This window comes from Equus asinus, chromosome 25, assembly GCF_041296235.1.
Source record: "Equus asinus isolate D_3611 breed Donkey chromosome 25, EquAss-T2T_v2, whole genome shotgun sequence".
Taxonomy (NCBI): Eukaryota; Metazoa; Chordata; class Mammalia; order Perissodactyla; family Equidae; genus Equus; species Equus asinus.
In genome coordinates, this window is record NC_091814.1 from 49238933 (window position 1) to 49258073 (window position 19141).

Sequence of the window (19141 nt, forward strand, 5' to 3'; positions counted from 1 at the left end):
TAACCCAATTAAGTCATAAAACAGCTCTGGGTGTATTGAAAAAAGAGAACTCTCACTCTCCCTCATTTTGAGCTGAATTTTGTTTTTATTATTTGAGATATTTAGTTTTTCCTTAATCCTTTTTCCTCCAGATCAAATACCCCCAGTTTCTTCATCCATTCCTGATAGTAAACAGTTTCCAGATGCTTCAGCATTCTGGTCAGCTGACATTCTGGTCTAGTTTTTAGTCTCTCTCATAAAATCTGGTACAAAATGGAAAATAATATTCAGGATGTAATATGAGAGGAAAAAACATTTTAATGCATTATTTATTAATTCATATTCCACACTAAGTGATAAAACTTTGATATCAAAAGACTCTGTTCTACATACAAATACTTTCTTTTGTTGTATGTTAGAAAAAATTTCCAGACATCTAAAAAGACAAGACATATTATAGTGAGCCAAAATGGAACCTAAGAAGAAATGATGACTTACACCCAAACTTTTACTACAAATAAAATGGTCACATTTTTTATTAAATGTGTAATTTTGCATTTTCTCCAAAACAGTAGTCATAGCAGGTGAATAGTATTAAGGTGAGTTGCATGGTACTTCAAAAAACACTAACAATACACAATATGTTGACCAAAACAGAGGTTTTCTATCTCATAAAGTAGTTTGAAAAGGCATTATCATTAAAAATTAAAGCAATACAGCTTACTTGTACATCCACAATGTAGTCATCTTTTAATTTATGTTCTTCTGGAGGAATAGGTAAGTTTGAACCCACTTTTCCTGATAATTCGGCATTGATAGGTCCCTCTCTTTCATCCTATATTGCAACAAAGAATAAAGGCTAACTGATAAAATTGTTTCACAAAACAGACCTGAAGCAATATTGAAGACCATCTCTTTCTACACTTCACAACCAAAACACTGTCTGGTAAGCATTTGACTTCAATTGCCTTTATCTGTTTACGTGTTTATTGTCTATCTTCCTGCATTCTCCTCCTTACCACCACAATTAAAATGTACACTAAAGGGCTTTAGGAACTTCATTTGATTTCTTAATAAGTACTTTAGTCCGACCATCCAGCACTGTGCTAGGCACATATTAAGACTTTAGTAAATATCTGATAAATGAGTAATGAATGTACATATGGCTCTTTGTGTCATCTCTCTTTTGACACTCACTTCTCAAGCTAGGATTTCAGATACCTTTATGTCTTTAAAAGTATCTTCTAGAGTATAAGTTTCAGAAAAGCAGAGTTCGTATTCATCTTTGTTTAATCTAAGCCTGTGTAGCACACACTAGATACCTAAATGTTTGCTAAACGAAAATGTTTTCCTCCCCTTAATGCTTTGCTTAAATTCATTCTTCCAACATGTATTCTTCAAATTTCGCAAAGAACAGATTAGATCTAAGTCTTATAGACTGTGAGTGAATGCATAAAATTATACTCTTTATGGAGAGATATTCAGCAAGTCTTCAAAATCCTAAATATATTCTGCATCCCAGAAAAATATTCTACATGACTCAAAAATTTAAATAATCCACTTTAAATATCATGCCAAAAAAAAAACCACCCAAGCATGTAACTATAAGTATGTATGTTTACATACACACACACACAACTGTACACACAACACGCATGCACACACACACAGCTGAGAAACAATGGAAGTCTGTCAACTAAGAAACGTTTTATACATTATGATGTATCTATACAATGGAATAAAAATGTAGCCAGAAGATATTCAGAAGAATATAGCAAGATAAAAAGTTGTCCATGAGATATTATTTGGGGATGGGGGAAGTCAATTTGTAGAATATTTATGACCTTTTAATGAAAATAAAAATACTAATTTGTGAGCTATATAATGGTATATCTATACCCACAGAAAATGGTCGGAAAGTTTTCCAAGAAACAGTAAATTGTGGTTTCTTTGGGAAGGGGAATAGGATATAAATATGAATATTTTACAGTCAGTATAAACTACTTCTCTATTTTACATTGATTTTGCGGGGTAAGCCAAATCTAGTCAATACTCACCTTTTATCATTTAAAACGATAAAATAATAAATGATTTAGAGAACATCAGGTTTTTTGGACTCTATATATTAACTCCACCCAATTATATATGAACAATTTTATAAATGAACTACATAGACACCAATTGCGGACTCTCTCTATAATTCTCATTTCTAATAGTTTTTAATTTATAGGACTGGGGTTTCTTTAGAAATCCTTTCTATTCATAGTAGCATTACAAAGTAAGCCACTAGTTTTCAGTTCTCTGAATAGACGCTATTTTTCTCCCTATTATAGGACTAAGAATGTTATGACATTGCAAATATAAGCAATAAGAATAAATATATAAATATCTGAGAGGTAGCTTAATTGCAGAATTACCTGAGTAACTCCTCAGATTATAGCAAGGAAAATTACAGATCTCCACCCAAAATTATGTCATAGTATTTCTGAAATTACTTTTACTCCAAATGTTTTGAGGAAGTCTTAGAAAACTGACACACAAATTATATCCTCAACTTTATTTAAAGTACCTTTTTCTGGAATTGTACATCTTCATTTTCTAGTGCGCAATTGTCATCTTGAGAGTAATATGATGAAGCTGAAGAACTCTCTTTACAACATACACGCCAACTGGGAAGCCTGTAAAATATCCACCATCACCACCACCAAAAAAAAAAGGAGGAAAAGTTGTTAAGCCAAAATATACCCTACTATGGGCTAGAATTTGAGGCAATAAACAGATGGTTCCTATCCTAACGTCCCTAAGAACTTAACGATTTAATGATGAAGACAAATGTACACAAGAGTTTTTATTTAATGCCCCAAGAAACACATCAACAGTGTTGTTAGCATTCAAGTAAGGCATTATGAATTTCTTGACAGTAAAAGAGGAAAGACTTCAAGGAGCAGAAAAAGTTGTCAGAGTTAACCTCCTCAAAAAGCACCACATACCAATGATATTCTAAATTCTACCAAATGTTTAAGAACAGCTAACTCTAAAGCCACCCAAACTATTTCAAAGCATAGACACAAAGTTTTCAATTATTTATATGGAGAGAACATAACAATGATATAAAAAACTAACAGAAATAGCACACACAAATGAATACTACAGGCTAATAATACTTATGATATCAGATGCAAAACTTCTAAAGAAAACAAAAAAGTCTCTAGGAACATATCAAAGAAATAATATACCACTGTTATGATCAAGTAGAGTTTAACTCTGATATTCAAAAGTGGTTCAGTAATAATAAAATCTATTTATTTAATTTGCCATGCAAAAGTAACAAGGAAAAATATCTTATGATTATCTCCACAGTCACGGAAAGACATCTGATAAACTTACATATCCATCAAGATTTTTTAAGTCAATAAAATAGGAATCAGTAGATATTTAACATGGGAAACATATATGCATAATACACAAGCCTAAAAGCCAGTATCATACTTGGTGAAGAAACCTAAAAACACCCCTATTTAGATCTGAAGCAAGACAAGAAAGTCCATTATCAGTAGTATTGCATAATATGAAGATAAAAGAGGTGTAAAAATGGAAAAGGAGATAGTAAAATTATCATTAATTGCAGATAATGAGTTTATATAGGTGGAAAACTAAATAAAATCACATATTAAAAGTCTTAGGTATAAAAATTATATTCCTAGGTATAAAATTAAGAAACATATCAACAGACTCACTACTCAAAGCATCACCACCAGTTACACATTGTAACAGGAGTCCCCATTTACAGAAGAAACAAAATACTAAATATAAACTTAGCCAGAAATAGTCTATTAAGTAGAACTGTTTGAAACAGTCAATATGTATTTGACAATTCTTTAACTTGAAAAAGAGTCAATTTTACACAATCCAAGGTAATATATGGAAGATTTGAAAAGCACATACTGAAGAGGTAAAAAAGGACAATTTTTAAAATTAGGTAGGCTGACTTAAGAGTATATAAACAGTAAGAATAGTCAAGAAGATTTTAATGTGAGGGAACTAGATGTCTACAAAACCACAATAATTACAACAACATGGTTCTGAGATGAGAGAGGGAAAGGGAATCCCCAGGTGGCTGGAAAGAGAAATCCTAGAATGACAGCCATACACAAAGAACAGAGGACAACCAGTCTAAACTGGATGTTTTTCTAGAAGAGCCTTCTGACAGCACACTTGATGAGTCTTTCAGAATCTCAAGTACAGATTTATATAACTGGCAGATCATTTGTAATTAAATAGAAAAATAAGCAAAACAATAAAACAAATCAAATATTAGTTCCAGGAAGAAGGAAACTACAGAAAAGAAAAAGTAATCATGTTTTACTAGATGGTTCAGTTGTGATTAGCATTCATATAGTTATAATAATATAAATACTGAATACTGATCTAACTCAAATTATGACAGAACTATATTATTACCAGCATGTAGTCAGAGAATCTGATCAGCTGCAGTAGAATAATACTTAAAAATGACATTACAGCAATTATTTTAGAGACGAAGCAAATATAAAATTAATCAGCTAAGAGATGAAAGTGGTTTCCATGAAAAGGGAAAATGAGGAAAAGAGGAACAAGGAATGGCTTCTTTGCAAAAACACACAAAAAACCTTCTAGAGCTATCTGACTTTTTCATATGAATACATTATTTTGACAATTAAAACTAAAAAGAAACCAGAGGGAGAAAAGCAAGGTATATAATAATATATACATATACTATGATACCATGTGTGTACATGTGTCCTACAGGTATTCATATGTGCATAAATTTCTCTGGAAGAATTAAAAAAAAAAAGTATCACCTTGGTTGCCTCCAGAGAGGAAAACTGGATGGCTGGGTGACAAGGGCAGTAGAAGGATATTTTTCACTCTATAATACTCTACGTCTTTTGAACTTTGAACCACAAGAATATATTACCTATTTAAACTTCAAATAGATATATCATTTTTTATTAAACATTTCCTTTATTAACAGACTTTTGCACTGTTTCTCAGCTGTGTGTGTGTGTGCACACACGCATGTCTGTTTGCAGGTACACTTGCGTGTCTGTATGTCTATATTTGGGACAGCAAAAAGTTTTAGATATCCAAAACTGTGAATATTTGAATTTTCATGATTATGTCCCCTTATCTTTTTATCCCTTTCTATACTTTCTAAATTTCCATCATGAACATGTATTAGTTTTATCATCAAAATCTCTGCATGTGTGTACATGTATGTGGGTGTATAAGTCCTAATATCCACAGTTAGTGTGAAGATGGCCAATGGACGTTAACTATCATAATCAATAAATCTCACGATTGATTTTACTATTATAAAATCAAATCCTATTACCCAAAATTCTGAGTTTTTTGGAAATGAGATTAGCATTTGAATCAGCGGACTCAGTAGACTGCCTTGCCCATTGTGGGTGGGCATCATCCAATCCTTTGAGGGCTGGAATAGAACAAAAGGTGAAAGAAGAAAGATTTTGCCCTTTTTATTCCTGCCTCATTGTTTGAGCAAGAACATCTATATCATCTTCTCCTGCTCTTTTACTGGGATTTCTATCTTCAGCTCCATTGATGATGAGGCCTTTGGACTCAGCCTGAACTATAGCACTAGCTTTTCTGGGTCTCCAGCTTTCCAACAGCGAATCATGGGACTTCCCACCTTCCATAATTGTGTGACCCAATGCCTCATAAAGAATACATATGTGTGCATCCTACTGGTTGTGTTTCTCTAAAGAACTCTAATACACCTGTCATTAATATGTTACACATTCTTTACCTATCTACCCTATTCCTCCTCTTAATTACAGCTTTATATATGGTATCACTTAAACACCTCTAACATATTAGTCCTTACTTAAGGATGGATGTGAACTAAGGATGGACCTATAAGAGATAACCTTAACTTTCTGCATAAGAAAAAGTCTAAAATGTATAAAAATTGTCACCAAGAAGTAACTGTCAAGAAATTTTAAATCACCAAACTAAATGAAATACCCAAACCCACTCCAACTCTACTGCAGATGAATGAATCTCTGTAATGGGGTCCCTACTTTCAACAAGTTCCCCCAGGTGAATCAGATATGCACCCTTTCTCTTAAGAATCAGACGATTACACTATAATGGCTGAGGGCACTTTGGTGCATGACTAAATGGGTCTAATTCCATGCTATTTAAGCAACTTCCTAAAATAGTACTACAGAAATTCCAAGCCTGATGAAATGAGTTTCCAGACTTTTAAGAAGTTCAACACCAGAAATTACATCAAGATAAATGGTAATCTGTGAACCCCTGAGACTATCTCTCACTTCAAAACGACTGACAACTCCATAACTTAATACTCTTTAGTTGTCCTACAAAGCTTAAAAAACAAACTCTTTGAGAACCAATTCCATATTCCTAATCACTTTAACTCCTCCCTACAAAGCCAAGACTTGCAAATACAAGGTGCTTAATAAATATTTGTAAAAATGAATGAGGGTTCTGCGGGGAACTGTTTTGTAGCACATAACAGAAAGCAAATTCAGTCACTTTTTATTCCTGTCCCATCACCATCATAACCTCCACCACTACCACTCCGCAGCTCATCACACACAGCTCAAAAGAGAGAATCTGGAAACCAAGAGGATATTTATTCCTTTTTGTCAATTTGTGACAGAGGATTCACCATTCATATAGAAAAGTATTAACTTTTAGAGTAGATGTAATTAAATATCTTGTAAAAATCACATTTGAGCACCATTTAGGATAACAAACTTTTACACATTTTAGTGAAACAAGTGTACCATATATGCTGGTGTTGTGCTTACTGAAAATATCACTAACATCAAGTCTGAAAGTCTTAGTAGTCATAAGTACTAGTAGTTATAAAATGTGTGCGTGTGTGTATGCTTTTCAACAAAAAAATGACCATCTGGTTTTGAGCAAGAAAAATGTTTAAAGGAATTAAAAACAGTAAATCTATAACAAAACGAACCAAAGTAGAGTCTACATGGTTGAAAACTTATCTTTAAAAGAAAACTTATAAAAGAAAAACAATTATCAAACAAACCCAAAACAACAACAAGAAAAAACAGGCAATAAAATCACTTGTAAGGTAAAAGTATAGCAAAGGCAGCAGATCAACTACCTGTGAAGGTAATATAAAGGTTAAAAGACAAATGTACTAAAATTACCTATTTCAATGATAAGAGGGTAATGGGTATACTACACACTAAACAAAAGACTATATATGATGTGAAAAACATATAATGTGGGAGGAGGGGAGTGAAAAAGTAGAGCTTTTAGAAAGAGGTCAAGCTAAAGAGTCTATCTACTCAATATAGACTGTTATATGCATAGTATATTAAATAGGATCCTCATGGTAACCACAAACTAGAAACCTATAACAAGCAGGAAAAAAAGTAAGACAAAAGCAATCAAACATATTACTAAAGATAGCCATCAAACCACAAGTGAAGAGAGCAAAAGAAAAAGAAAGGAACTGAGAAGAACTACTAAAACACCCCAAAAAAAAGAAAAAGTGACAAAATGGCAATAAATACATATTTATCAATAGCTACTTTAAATGCCAATGGATTAAATGCTCCAATCAAATGCCATAGGGTGGCCAACTGGATAAAAAAACAAGATCCATGTATATGCTGCATACAAGAGACACACTTCAGACCTACAGACACTCACAAACTGAAAGTGAAAGGATGGAAAAAGATATTCCATGCAAATGGCAAAGAAAAGAAAGCGGGGGTAGCAATACTTATATCAGACAAAATAGACTTTAAATCAAAAACTGTAATAAGAGACAAAGACAGGCACTACATAATGATAAAGGGAACAATCCAACAAGAAAATATAACACTTGTAAATATCTACGCACCCAACATAGGACCACCTAAATATATAAAGCAATTATTAACAGACATAAAAGGAGAAATAGTAACACAATAATAGTAGGGGGCTTTAACACTCCACTTACACCAACGGATAGATCATCCAAACAGAAGATCAATATGGAAACACTCGCCTTAAAGGACACATTAGACCAGATGGACTTAGTAGATATATACAGAACATTCCATCCAAAAACCACAGAATACACATTCTTTTCAAATGCCCATGGAACATTCTCCAGGATTCATCACATATTAGGCCATAAAACAAGTCTCAATAAATTTAAGAAGATCGAAATAATACCATGCATCTTTTCTGACCACAAAGGTATGAAACTGGAAATCAACTACAGGAAGAAAACCAGAAAAGCCACAAAAATGTGGAGATTGAACAAAATGCTACTGAACAATGACTGGGTCAATGAAGAAATCAAAGAAGAAATAGAAATATTCCCGGAGACAAATGAAAATGAAAACACGACATGCCAAAATATGTGGGATACAGCAAAAGCGGTTCTATGAGGGAAGTTTATAGCAATTCAGGCCTACCTCAACAAGAAGAAAAATCCCAAATAGACAATCTAAAAGTGCACCTAAAGGTACTGGAAAAAGAACAACAAACAAAGCCCAAAATCAGCAGAAGGAAGGAAATAATAAAAATCAGAGCAGAAATAAACAAAATAGAGACTAAAAAAAAATAGAAAAAATTAATGAAACCAAGAGCTGGTTCTTTGAAAAGATAAACAAAATTGACAAACCCTTAGCTAGAAAACCCTCACCAAGAAGAAAAGAGAGAAGGCTCCAATAAATAAAATCAGAAACGAAAGAGGAGAGATTACAACGGACACCTCAGAAATACAAAAGATAGTAAGAGAATACTATGAAAAGCTATATAATCTAGAAGAAATGGATAAATTCTTAGAAACACACAACCTTCCAAAACTGGACCAAGAAGATGTAGAAAATTTGAATAGACCGATCACCAGTAAGGAGATCAAAACAGCAATTAAAAACCTCCCAAAAAATAAAAGTCCAGGAACAGATGGCTTCCCTGGTGAATTCTACCAAACATTCAAAGAAGACTTAATACCTATCCTTGTCAAACTCTTCCAAAAAATTGAAAAGGAGGGGAGGCTTCCTAAATCCTTCTACAAAAGGAAACATTATCCTGATACCAAAACCAGACAAGGACAACACAAGAAAAGAAAATTACAGGCCAATATCACTGATGAACATCGATGCAAAAATCCTCAACAAAACACGAGCAAATCGAATACGACAATACATTAAAAAGATCATACATCATGATCAAGAGGGTTTCATTCCGGGAATGCAGGGATGGTTCAACATCCACAAATCTATCAACATGATACACCACATTAACAAAATGAAGAATAAAAATCATATGATCATCTCAATAGATGCAGAGAAAGCATTTGACGAGATACAGCATCCATTTATGATAAAAACTCTAAATAAACTGGATATAGAAGGAAAATATCTCAACATAATAAAGGCCATATATGACAAACCCACAGCAAATATCATTCTCAATGGAGAAAAACTGAAAGCTATCCCTCTAAGAACAGGAACCACACAAGGATGCCCACTGTCACCACTCTTATTTAACATAGTATTGGAAGTCCTAACCAGAGCAATCAGGCAAGAAAAAGAAATAAAAGGGATCCACATTGGAAAAGAAGAAGTGAAACTGTCACTCTTTGCAGATGACATGATTTTATATCTAGAAAACCCTAAAGAGTCCACTAAAAAACTTTTAGAAATAATAAAGGAATACAGTCAAGTTGCGGGATACAAAATCAATGTACAAAAATCCGTTGCATTTCTATACACTAACAACGAAGTAGCAGAAAGAGAAATTAAGACTACAATCCCATTTACAATTGCAACAAAAGGAATAAAATACCTAGGAATAAACTTAACCAAAGAGGTGAAAGATGTGTACATCAAAAACTATAAAACATTGTTGAAAGAAATCGAAGACACAAAGAAATGGAAAGATATTCCGTGCTCTTGGATTGGAAGAATTAACATTGTTAAAATGTCCAACCTTCCTAAAGCAATCTATAGATTCAATGCAATCCCTATCAAAGTTCCAACAACATTTTTTACAGAAATAGAACAAAGAATCCTAAAATTTATACAGAACAACAAAAGACCCCGAATAGCCAAAGGATTCCTGAGAAAAAAGGACAAAGCTGGAGGTATCACACTTCCCGATTTCAAATTATAGTACAAAGCCATAGTAACCAAAACAGCATGGTACTGGCACAAAAACAGACACACAGATCAATGGAACAAAACTGAGAGCCCAGAAGTAAACCCACACATTTATGGACAGCTAATATTCGACAAGGGAGCCAAGAGCATATGACGGAGAAAGGAGAGTCTCTTCAATAAATGATGTTGGGAAAACTGGAAAGTCACATGCAAAAGAATGAAAGTAAACCATTCCCTTACACCATGCACAAAAATCAACTCAAAATGGATTAAAGACTTGAATGTAAGACCCGAAACCATGAAACTTCTAGAAGAAAACACAGGCAGTACGCTCTATGACATTGGTCTGAGCAGCATATTTTCAAGTCCCATGTCTGACCGGGCAAGGGAAACAAAAGAAAACATGAACAAATGGGACTACATCAAACTAAAAAGCTTCTGCACAGCAAAGGAAACCATCAACAAAACGAAAAGACAACCTAACAATTGGGAGAAGATATTTGCAAACCACATATCAGATAAGGGGTTAATATCCAAAATATACAAAGAACTCATACAGCTCAACAACAAAAAAACCAACAATCCAATTAGAAAGTGGGCAAAAGAGCTGAACAGAGATTTCTCCAAAGAAGATATACAGACGGCCAACAGGCATATGAAACGATGCTCAACATCATTAGCTACCAGGGAAATGCAAATCAAAACTACAATGAGGTATCACCTCACTCCGGTCAGAATAGCTATAATTAACAAGACAGGAAACAACAAATGTTGGAGAGGGTGTGGAGAGAAGGGAACCCTTGTTCACTGCTGGTGGCAGTGCAAACTGGTGCAGCCACTATGGAAAGCAGTTTGGAGTATCCTCAGAAAATTAAGGACAGATCTACCATATGATCCACCTATTCCACTGCTGGGTATTTATCCAAAGAACTTGAAAACACAAAGGCATAAAGATACTTGCACCCCTATGTTCACTGTGGCATTATACGCAATAGCCAAGACTTGGAAGCAACCTAGGTGCTCATCAAGGGACGAATGGATAAAGAAGATGTGGTATTTATACACGATGGACTACTACTCAGCTATAGGAAATGACGAAATCCAGCCATTTGTGACAGCATGGATGGACCTTGAGGGTATTGTGCTGAGTGAAATAAGTCAGAGGGAGAAAGTCAAATACCATATGATCTCACTCATAAGTAGAAGATAAAAACGACCAAAAAAAAAAACAAAACACATAGCATTGGAGATTGGACTGGTGGTTACCATTGGGGAAAGGGGGGAGGGGGGAGGGCAAAAGGGGTGATTAGGGTCACATGTGAGGGGATGCACTATAATTAGTGTTCGGGTGGTGAACATGATGTAATGTATCCAGAATTTGAAATATGATGTACATCCGAAAGAAATAAAAATTAAAATAATTAATTAATTAATTAAAAGAAAACTTACATTGAGCAGACCTTGGATTTTAAATTTCTCTTTACACAAAGTTAGAAATGGAGTTCTTTTTTGGAAATCCTATCTACATACCACCTTATCAAGACAGTAGTGTTGCAAATGTTCTGCCAATCAAATTGTGATTTCCTTTTACAATGTAGTTGACGTTTTAATTTAAATGATACAACTAAACAACATATTTAGAAAACCTAGCAAAGGCACATGGCAAATATTCAACAAATAATCAAGTAAATTCTTCTCCCACACTTTTCAAAAACCATTTTCAACTAAAAGTATGTGTAGGAATACGCTCACACATACTATACTGCACATGGAGAACATTCTTATGCAAAACAAAATCATTTTCTGGGTAGGAATTTTGAGGCTGAGGGTGAGAGGGGTAAAACTACCACTACATCTAGATTTGGTTCTCTAGCTTCTTATTTTCTTGAACAGTGAACCACAAAAAAAGAAAGAGCCTTTCAATGAATGCCTAAGAACTGTGACAAATCAGTTTTACTTACACAAGTAACGATAACTTTTTTTAAAGTTTTGCAACAGGAGACCCAGTTACAAAAAATTAGCACTATTCTCTTATGTTTAAAAACAATAAGAAAAACTCGCAGCAACCATTAAGTTGATTAACAAATTTCATGAAATAATAAAATAAAAATAACTAGATAAAATTTCAGCTGATACAAAGTTAGAATGACCTAATTAGAAAAAATTTATCTAAGAGCTCCAATTTCCACATAACTTCCTCAAGACCTTTAAACAATAACAATTTCAAAAGTTCTGGCCTATAGCAAGTAATTACTGGGGTCCGCTGGTAGGTGAAAAGTAATAAAAATAAAATTTAAGCTAGAATAGCATTTAAAGAACACGCCTAGTGTGAGATGGCTATCTCTCATCAATCTTTTATTCAAATATTTCCTGAAGAAGTGCCTCAAAAAGTTTATGAGCAAATGAATTACTACTACCTCAGCTATGTTATAGTGTAAAATTACAATTACTACTACAATTGACAGGCGAGAGGTTTCAAATCATGACCACTGACATTGAATTTGGTACTCAAAATAATTATTAATGGAAAAACAAAGATAAAACTTCATAAAACGGATACAGCAGTGAAAGTCTTTTCATTTCTTCAGGAGGTCATTTGCACGTGATTTCTAGGTCAATTTACTTGATTGTGTTGTTAAATGTTGGATTCTGGCTTTGACACTAACCGAATTATACTGATGAATTCAAATCAGTAGGTAGTTAGGTTGGTACCCCATATGTGGAAATACCTCCATACAACTGCCTTCAAAAATGTGCTTTTATTGAAGTATTTATAAGATAGGATGTGATAGTTTAAAAATATTCCACCACCTGCCTCTTCCCCCAAAAAATTATTAGGCAAAGAGTTGTAATGTATGACATAAAAAGCATGATGTACCAATGTTAATTTCTTAGTTTTGACAAATGTACCACGGTTATGTGAGATGTAGTATTCAGGGATGCTGGGTGAAGGGTACACGGTAACTTTCTGTGTCACCTTTGCAAACTGTCATAAATCTAAAATTATTCCAAAACAAAAGTTTATTTTAAAAGTACAAGCCATGAAAGAAAAAACTGATAAATTGGATTTCATCAAAATTAAAAACTTCTGTTGTGCAAAATATACTTAAGAAAATGAGAAGAAAAGCTACAGACTGGGAAAAACTATTTGCAAAGTATATCTCTGATAAAACATTTGTAAAGAACTCTCTGAACTCAATAAGAAACAAACTTTTAAATAATGGGCAAAAGATTTCCATAGTCATTTCACCAAAGAAGATATAGGATGGCAAATAAACACATGAAAAATGCTCAACATCATTAGTCATAGGGAAATGCAAATCAAAACCAAAATGAGATACCACTACGTATCTATTACATGGGCTAAAATTTCAAAGACTGACCATACTAAGTCTTGCAAAGACTATGGAAGGACTGGAACTCTCATATGCTGCTGGTGGGTTTGTAAAATGGTACAACCCCCCTGGAAAACAATTTGGCATTTCTTTAAAAGTGAAACACTTACACGTGATCCAGCCATTCTACCCTTAGGTATTTACTCAAAAGAAAGGAAAACAGAAAAGTTCACAGCAGCTCTATTTGTAATGATCAAAAACTGAAGAAAAACTCAAATGTTCACTAACAGGAACATGGATAAACAATTTGTGGTATTCCATACTACTCAGCAACAGAAAGGAACAAACTTGGTACACAACACCGTAGATTAATCTCTAAATAATTATGCTCAGTGAAAGAAACCAGATAAAAAATTAGTATATAGTATATGATTCCATTTATATAATACTACAGAAAAGTGCAAAATAAACCATAGCTACAGAAAGCAGATCAGTGGTTGCCTGGAGGAAGGCCAGGAGGAAGGGATTACAAAAGGGCATGGGAAAACTTCTGAGGGTAATGGATGTGTACACTGTCTTGCTCGTGGTGATGGTTTCATGGATGTATACATATGCCAAAAGGTACCAAATTGTACAATTTAAGTAAGTTCAGATTATTCTAAATCAACATGCCCCCAATAAAACTGTTTTAAAAAGTGGAGCAGAGGGAAACAAAACAAGATTGTTAAAAAGTTCATCATTATTGAAGCTAGGCATTGAGTACACGGGGATTATTATATTCTTTCCATTACTTTTTGGTATTTTTAAGTTCCCATAAGAAAAAGTTTTGGAATTCTGTCAATTTTTAAAATAGAAAAAAAAAATTCAATGCTGTACTTACTCTCTACATATATTATTGTAATACCCTGCACTTGGTTATAGTTGCCAGATTGGAATTCTTTAAAATGGACAAAAAGTAACTGATAAATTATAAACTGTATAAAGCTTAACAGCAATAGAAATATGATTAGAAACTGCTGAGCACTCCTTTTTAATTTATTTATATCACTCAACATTTCACCTTTTTTTCTTTGCTTTCCAAGAACAATGCTTTACATATTAATAGAGATTACACGTCTTCATCTATTTTAATGACAACTATTTGTTGCTTGCCTATAATTTCCACAAAACTTCTTTTAGATATGATCTTAACAGCTATTAGATTAAAAAAAAATACTACAGGTACAGAAGGAATGAACATCTGCATCCAAATGAATGCCTGCGTGCAAAAGGCATACTTTAGAGACTTCAATCTTAAACGTGATTGCTTTCATTTTAGAAATTATATTTCTATATAGCTGTTTCTCGAAGGGAGGTTTTCAACTTGAACGTATAGGGACTCAAGTTTTTCTTGTGGTGGCAACTCACAATCTAATATTGCTAGGCATCCTGCTGGGTTGGTTGGTTGGTTTGTTTTTTGAGGAAGATTAGCCCTGAGCCAACATCTGCCACCAATCCTCCTCTTTTTGCTGAGGAATACTGGCCGTGAGCTAACATCCATGCTTATCTTCCTCTATTTTTTGTATGTGGGACTCCTGCCACAGCATGGCTTGACAAGTGGTGTGCAGGTCCACACCCAGCATCCAAACCAGAGAACCGCGGGCCACCAACGTGGAGCACTCGAACTCAACTGCTGTGCCACCAGGCCTGACCCCATCCTGCTGTTTTAAAGGGTGTGTTATAACTAAATGTTTCAAAAAATAATGATCAAGGTTTAAGTGTTACAGTATAAGGGGTATCAATTAGTTCTTACCAAAGAGAACAAGAGAAGGACACAGGAAAATATTTCTACATGACTTAATTAAGCCTTGAAGGGCCAAGGAAGACTTCATTAAGAAGGGAGAAAGCATTCTTTAATGTGAAAGTGATTGAGGAACCATTTTTTACTATCAACGGCTTAGAATGACAGCATTTTACATCTGTCTACCACAGAAATACTGAACTAGCTAACTTTAACAATTACTTTTTATAATCTTATCAAAGAAATCCAGCAAAATAACAATAATAAATTCCAGGACACATCAATGTGCAATAAAGAATAGGCTAGTATGCAAATGAGCCAAATCTAATATTGCAGGGGAGGTGGGAACTAAACTGGAGTCTGTCAAACTTTCAAATGAGTTACTGCTGTTTCCCTCTGAACTACACTGAAGAAACTATATAAGTACTTAAGACTCTACCCAGTAGGTACCAAATATTATGTTAGATACAGAGCCTTATTAGGAAATGTTAGGCATAATTTTCAATCATTAAAAATCTGAGTTAAGATATATTGAGAAAACATGACAAAAAGGTAGCAATTTTAATTAAGTAGCCAAAATTGAATTTAATTTAAAAACATTATGTCACTAAAAGAGAGATTTATTATCTACTAGTAAAAAGATATAATGAATATAAATATATATGCACCTAACAACATCACTTCAAAATACATAAAATAACCACTGACAAAGCTACAGGTAGAAAGAGAATAATCAAAAATTATGATTGCCTATTTTAAATTACCTCTCACAAAACAGATGGACAAAACTTAAGGAAACATGAGATTCATATTACATATGGAAATAAGCTTCATCAAATATACACAACTTTAAAACAAACACAAATTAAACATTCTTATCCAGCACACAAGGAGTATTTCCCAAATAGTGAGTATACACTAAAGCTTCAAAAGAAGACTCAAAATCTGATAAACTATACTCTCCAACCACACTGCAACAGAATATAAAATAATAAAAGGATAGCTAACAACATCCTAAGCCTGGAAACAAAAATTATGCAGAAGAATCCTTTGGTTAAAGAGAAAACAATAAGGAACACTATGAAGTATTATAGTGGAAAACAACTGGTCAAAATTGGTGTACTGCAGGGGCCGGCCCCGTGGCCTAGTGGTTAAGTTCGTGCTCTCCACTCCAGCGGCCCAGGGTTTCGGTGGTTTGGATCCGGGGCGCAGTCGTGGCACAGCTCATCAGGCCATGCTGAGGCGGCGTCCCACATGCCACAACTGGAAGGACCTACAACTAAAAATACACAACTATGTATCCAGGGGGCTTTGGGAGAAAAAGGAAAAATAAAATCTTCAGAAAAAAAAAATTGCTGTAACGTAGATAAGACAACAGCAGAAAAACTATGCTTTTGAACACATTTGGAAACAAACTAAAAACAAAAGAGCTAATCTTTCAACTCAAAAAGATAAAAGATAGTGTAAATCCAAAGAAAAAAGAAAGGATATAAGAACGGAAATCACTAAACAAAGAAAAGGAAAGAAGATTAAGAAAACCAAAAGTTGGTTCTTTGAAGAAAATATTAAAAAAAAACCTCTGGCAAAACTGATCAAGGAAAGCTGGTGATGTGAATTAACAAAATACGGTATAAAAATATGAAATAACTATGGACAAAAGAGATATTTTAAATTATAAAATATTGCAAACTATATACAAATATATTTGAAAACAGAAGAAATGGATGTTTCTAGAAAAATAGCAAAATATACAAAAATTGGAATAAGCTAATGATAATTAAAGAAATTTGGGTGGATCAGTCAACACCTCACACAGAAAAGGGGGAAATCCCAGCCCAGTTTTTTTCACTTTTTATTTGGAAATAATTTCAAATTTTCAGGAGAATTGCCAGCATAGTACAAAGAACATCCACAAACCCTTCACCCACATCAACATATTAACAGATTGCCCCATTTGTTCCATCATTTGCCATTTGCTCCTGACAAACTCGCTCACTCTCCCTCTCTCCCTGCTCTGTGTAATTTATATCTAAATACCTTAGTATGCATTTCCACAGAATAAAGATATTCTCTTACATAACCATGGTACAGTTATCAACTTCAGTAAATGTTACACTGACACAATACTTTAATCTACTGTCCATATTGCCATTCTGTCAATTAACCCAATAATGTCCTCATAGCATTTCCCCCCCAACACCCCAAGTACAGAATTGAGTCTAAGATAACGTCCTGCATTTGTCATGTGTCTTCAGCCTCCTTTAACCTGGAATAGTTCTTCGCCTCTATCTTACACGGCACTGACATTTTTGAAGGACACAGTCCTTTTATTTTTAAATAACATGGTCCTTATTTGAGATTTCTCTGAAGTTTCATCATGACCAGATTCAGGCTATGTATTCCTGACTGGAATCCTTCATAAACGAGGCGTGTCTTTCTCAGAAGCATACGATATCCATCTGTTTCAGCTCTTGCAATTCCAATTTTAGGTACTTCTCAAGAAAAATGAAAACTGTATCCACAAAACATCTTACACAAAAATGTCTCCAGCAGCTTTTACTCCTAATAGCCAAAAACTGGAAGCAGCCCAGATGTCCAACAACAGAAGAATAAACAAACTGTAGTATAGTCATACAATGTACTACTACTTGCAAAAAAAGGGAATGAATTACTGATGAATGAAACAACATGGATAAATCTTGGAAACATTATGCTGAGTGAAAGAAGCCAGACACAAGAAAAAACACTGTATAATTCCATTGAGATGAAGTTCCAGAATCAGCAAAAGTAATCCACGGTGATAGAAATAAAATCATTGCTTGCTTCCCAGGATTCACCACAAAGGGACATAAGAGAACATTCTGGGGTGATGGAAATATTCTGTATCTAGATAGGGCGTGGGTTACACAGATTTATGCATTTCTCAAAACTGATCCAACTAAATAGTTAATACTGTGCATTTCACTGTATGTACATTATCTCAACTTAAAAACAAAAGAAACAAAAAGGTCAGTATTTTCCTCCCCAGTAGTAACCAAATAGAAAATAAACTATTAACAATAACAAAAATTATAAAATAATTTAGAAATTAACCTAAGAAAAATAATACACAACTCTTATAGAGAAAAATTTAACTCTGCTAATAACCATAAAATGAAGAGAAAAGTAAATAAAAATAAATAGGGTAAATAGGAGTGACACTGAAGATAACAAAGAATAATGATGTAAAATGGAACAAAAAAGTGGACCCATGCAGAATGTGGCATAAACTGAGTATGATCAATCCAATCCTAAGCATCTGATGTCTCTAGAAGAAAAAAAGAGTCATGTTTTTATTTTTTTTAATTTGTCAAGCCCTTTAAAGTATAAACCTAATTTTTACAAATAAAGAAACTAAAGCTCAGAAGTTAACCAGCCCAAAGTCACTTAACTTGTAAGTGCCAACCTAGATCTCTCTCTCCAAAGCCTATGATCTTTCCGTATTATTATGTTTTATATTTAGTATTCTCTGGTCAACAGATTAAACAATGGTGAGAAAACAACACTGATCCACTCACTCAAGAACTGATGATATTAGTCATGGTTAGTTCTTCTGAGTCTCTTGATATGCTGCTTCTGCTCACTACTTAAATTCTGCCGCTTCCAGGGTTCTCTTCTCAGTCTTTCCTTTACACTCTATGCATTTCTCAGGAGATTCTCATGGTTTTCAAAGGATGGCTACCAAAACTTTCATTTTCAGCACTGATTATCTTCCACTAACTGGTCCATTCCATAAAACCCTTCAATGATATCCTATATTAATGTGGAGAATGAATTAAGCTCATTTAAAAGCTGAATCTCTCTTCCTTCATGTTCCAAGATACCTCAAAAACAACAAATTCATGGGC

The 19141-nt window shown here is 33.9% G+C and overlaps 1 protein-coding gene across 3 annotated transcripts in view; it reads right to left on the reverse strand.

Moving 5' to 3' along the window:
- SUCO (SUN domain containing ossification factor) overlaps positions 1 to 19141 on the reverse strand; it is an 85031-nt gene that overhangs the window by 52889 nt on the left and 13001 nt on the right. For all 3 annotated transcript variants that reach the window (XR_011498043.1, XM_070496983.1, XM_014852875.3), the window contains exons 2-3: positions 2549 to 2657; positions 704 to 814 (exon numbers count right to left, since the gene is read on the reverse strand). Coding sequence is in view for 2 of the 3 variants with exons in the window: in XM_070496983.1 (XP_070353084.1) it covers positions 704 to 814; positions 2549 to 2657 (220 nt within the window). In the remaining variant the exon portion in view is untranslated. The remainder of the gene's footprint in view (positions 1 to 703; positions 815 to 2548; positions 2658 to 19141) is intronic.